A 4,265-nucleotide genomic window follows, 5' to 3' on the forward strand; every position below is an offset into this window, starting at 1 on the left:
TAAAATTATATAATTGATAAATAACGAATATTTACTAATTGCTTGAAGAAATAACAATAGTTTCATTTGTTCTTATCAGGAATGAGTGACGATGGAAAGTATGATATTTTGAAAAACTGAACTTGAAGTTTTGAGGGTTTATCACCAAGTTGTTGATGCAGATGGTGAAAATATAATTGAGTATTGAAGTGAACGAGAAAATTGACTAAATATTCTATATAAGATTAATAAGTATTTATAAACTTTTGAATCTAAACTAATATACTAAAAATAATATTTAAAATAAACCAAAGATATAATTAGTTATTGACTACTTCCTACTAAATCGAGAACTAATTATTGCTATCATACATTGAATAAGAGATAAAGATTATGATATATTTTCAGTTAAAACTATATTCAAATATCTCATACCAATTTAAATATTTAATATACTAAATCCAATATTAAATATACTAAATCCAATATTAAATATACTAAATTTCACCTCCAACGAAAGTCCATCTCACGCTGCATTCAATTCTAATAGATTTGTTTGATATATATATTTTTCAAATTTTGATAAAATTGCTTATATATTGTTTCTACTATGCTGTTTTCAAATTTGTTATCTATCACGCTCCAACCATATATCTTATTTTCAAATTTTATCTATCACCTCCAACTTGCTTATTTGTTGCCGTTTGTTTTCCTTTATTGATTGTTGTCGTTCAAGGTCTGAGTTTTTTATTGCTACTAATTTGTGTAATATGAATCAATTGCAATGTGAATTTCGATTAGCATAATAAGTTCCAAAGAGGGTGCTTGCAGTTGGGTTTAATAGGCAAGCGTTTTTCTTTTTTTCAGAATGTCGTGTGGCTTAAACTGGTAGACCGGACCATGCACCCATGTTTTCTCTACATTAATATATGAAATAAAGACATTTTTTATGCATAGACCAAACATTTTTCTACTATGATTTATTTTAAAAAAAATTTTTGTTTTATTTGAGTGATAGGAAAGTATGTCTAAGTACGAAGAAGAAAGACTACAAAGAATTATAAAGAATAAAGCAAAATTAGAGGCTTTGGGATTACCATGTTTAGCTTATCCTTTGAAATCTTTAACCCATAATATCAAAAAGAAGAAGGGAAAAGAAAGAGGTGAAGAGGATGATGAAGAGTATAGACCCGAAGAGTTGAAAGAGTATCAATCTTCAAGTGAAGAAGGTGAAACTTACAATAAAAAGAAGGTACCTAATTTATATTTTGTTGATGGTTTCTTTTTAAAGAACTAATTTATATTTTTCTTTAATTATTGTTTAATTTTTATTCTTACATGTGATAGATTACGAGACCATTAAAATTAAATTCTAAAAGGGTTAATGCCTCCAAGTCCATTAATGTTGGACAACTTGAAGCAAGTACAAGTACATATGTAACATGCTTTTTTAAAATTAAATGATCATTATGAACATTGTTATTGATTGGCTTTTACTCCTTCTTTTTAGTTGAACATGTTGTTAAGAAAAGACGTGGACGTACTATTAATTCCAAATTTCCAAAGAAAAGGGAAAAGTTAATGGTATTGGGGAAATGTTTTGACATCCAATTCCCTCCCCCATACTTTAAGCTTTATGGAAAACATGCAAAGTATTTTAAAGCTGAAGCAACTGTATGTTTATGTCAGAAAGCTCCATTACAAGTTATGACTTGGAAAGATATATGTGATGATGATTTAAGTGCAATGTGGAAGCATATGAAGGTTAGTATAATTTCATTAATTTAAGTGTAAATTTGAATTTATATATTTACATATTTGTAATGTGTTATAAAACTTATTTAGCAATTACTATTTCATAAATTTATGACTTTTAGGATGCATTTGGTTTGGTTGAAGAAAATAAAGAGTATGCAATGAAACAATTGCAAAAGCAATTTAGAAATAAACACCATCATCTTTATAAAGCATATCTTCAAAAGAAAGGTAGACCACATGATGTACCTCCTGAAGATTGGAATTGGTTAATACATAACAAATGGAATGATTCTAAATTGAAGGTAAAGTTATTTTTTATTATATATCTTAAATTTGAGATTTATTTTTTATTTACTTTTATAGTATAACATTAAATTATTTTTTTATCTATACAGGAAAGGAGGTTAAAAAACAAAGCTAGCCGGAGTAAAAGAGAAATTAAGTCAATTATTGAAACAAAATCAATTATTCAAAAAGCATATGAAATGGTAATTATACTAACTTATATGTTTTTATTTTATTTAATCAACTTAGTTTCTTCGTTATTTAATCTAAGTTTGTGTCAATTTATTTTATTTATTTTTAATAGAAAGAAGAATTAGGAAGTGATGAATGGCCAAGTGCAATAGACGTGTGGAAGGATACCCGTATGAGAGTTGATGGAACTTGGTGCATTCCAAATGGAGAAGAAATCATGGTATGCAAAAAAAATACTTTTAATTTTTATGTCAATTTCCTTTTATTAGGGGTTATAATTGTTGTAATATTGTTATTAGGGGTTAAAAAAGTTTTTTTTTTTTTATGGTAGGAAGAGTACATATATTATGAGAACTAGTATCTCGAGTGATTAGTTATTTGTGTTGTGTGATTTTCCACAAGATCTATCTTTTTAGTATTGTTCCATTTCATTACTCTTCTTTGACTTTATTTATTATTTAAGACAACACAATAGTTATTATTATGTTTGTGATGTCCATTTTTCCTTGTGACCCATTAGTAACGATAGATGATTATGAATATAAATGTGTCTTAAAAGTTATTGCACTAATATAATATTCCACTTTTCATGAATTATTGTTTGTGAAATATTGACTATTTATTCATTTAATTTAAATGTTTTTATCTGATTTTAAGATATATTGAATGAATTTATTTGTCTTAGTTTTATTTAATAGATAAATTGTTACTAATTGGAAACTAAGTAAATGTATATTAAAATGTTATGCATAACTATTTTATGATGTTACTTTTAGAGTGTCATTGTATCATTTAAATTGCTTTATTATTTGAATCTATTTATTTTGTTTACTAATATTCATAACGATTTTATGTTGACGTTATGACATTTATAGTGTTAATTATTTTGAAAACATTTTCTAGGATAATTTGAAGAATGTGGGTGAAGTGTATGGTGAAGAAATTGAAAAGGCACATATCCCAATCGTAAAGCATTTTCAATTTGTGCTAGGAACAAAACCAAGTCATTCCCAAGGTATAGGTAATATATCATTGGCAAAAAGGAATGTGGAGAAACAATTATTTCAAAGTCAAATTCATAATGCACAGAAGAGAGCACAAGATTTAGAGTTAGAAGTGCTCAAGTTGAGTAACATCATACAAAAGCAACTGTAAGGGGAATTACAATCTCAATGTGAGTTACTTCAAGTTCAACAGCTTACTATGAAAAGTCAACAAGATCAAATGAAACAAGAAATTGAAGTGGAGATGAAGCACCGAATGACAAATACGTTAAAATAAATATTAATTAAAATAAATGGAATGGATATCATGTTTCACTATTTATTGTTATTTTTTAAATTCTTGTTTCATTTAAATATTTTGAAGTAGATGTAGGTACAATGGATATCATGTTTGGAATCATCTAATATTTATTGTTTTTTTTGCCACTTACAATGTAATAGATATTTTATATTTTATATTTGATGTTTCTTTATTTTAATTAATATTTATTTTATAGTGGCCACCCTCCATTCAAATGTTGGAATGGACTTGATGCTAAATGCATCAAGTGCAATCAGATGGCACGTGAAGCAATTATATGTATGAGAAAAAAATCCTTAGCAAGAGGAAAAAGCTAAGGTTGTTAATCAGGAGGAGGAGGATTATCTATTTGTTGCCGCATGTTTTGCAAGCAACGTAGAAAGGGAGAGTTAATTGATTGATAGTGGCTACACATATCATATAACCAATGACAAAGAACTTTTCAAAGATTTTTAAGGCCAACCAATATCACCAAAGTTTGGATTGATAGTGGCTACACACATCATATGACCAATGACAAAGAACTTTTCAAAGATTTTTAAGGCCAACCAATATCACCAAAGTTTGGATTGATAGTGGCTACACACATCATATGACCAATGACAAAGAACTTTTCAAAGATTTAAGGCCAACCAATATCACCAAAGTTTGGATAGGGCATTGTGATTATATTTCAGTCAAAGGAAGGGGAACTGTTGGATTAACAAGGTACTTAGGTACAAAGTTAATTTTTGATGTGTTTTTTG

At 27.5% G+C, this 4,265-nt stretch overlaps 1 protein-coding gene across 1 annotated transcript; it reads left to right on the forward strand.

Moving 5' to 3' along the window:
- The first annotated feature begins 1,725 nt into the window (after positions 1-1,725).
- Positions 1,726-3,369, forward strand: LOC146888829 (uncharacterized). Its single transcript, XM_085666420.1, has 5 exons — positions 1,726-1,743; positions 1,857-2,039; positions 2,133-2,225; positions 2,327-2,434; positions 3,118-3,369. The coding sequence occupies exons 1-5, from the start codon at positions 1,726-1,728 to the stop codon at positions 3,367-3,369; spliced, it is 654 nt and encodes a 217-aa protein (XP_085522546.1).
- Positions 3,370-4,265: the final 896 nt, after the last annotated feature.

Source organism: Vigna unguiculata, chromosome 1 (genome assembly GCF_037176805.1).
Source record: "Vigna unguiculata cultivar grain cowpea cultivar isolate G323 ecotype 2 chromosome 1, ASM3717680v1, whole genome shotgun sequence".
Lineage (NCBI taxonomy): Eukaryota > Viridiplantae > Streptophyta > Magnoliopsida > Fabales > Fabaceae > Vigna > Vigna unguiculata.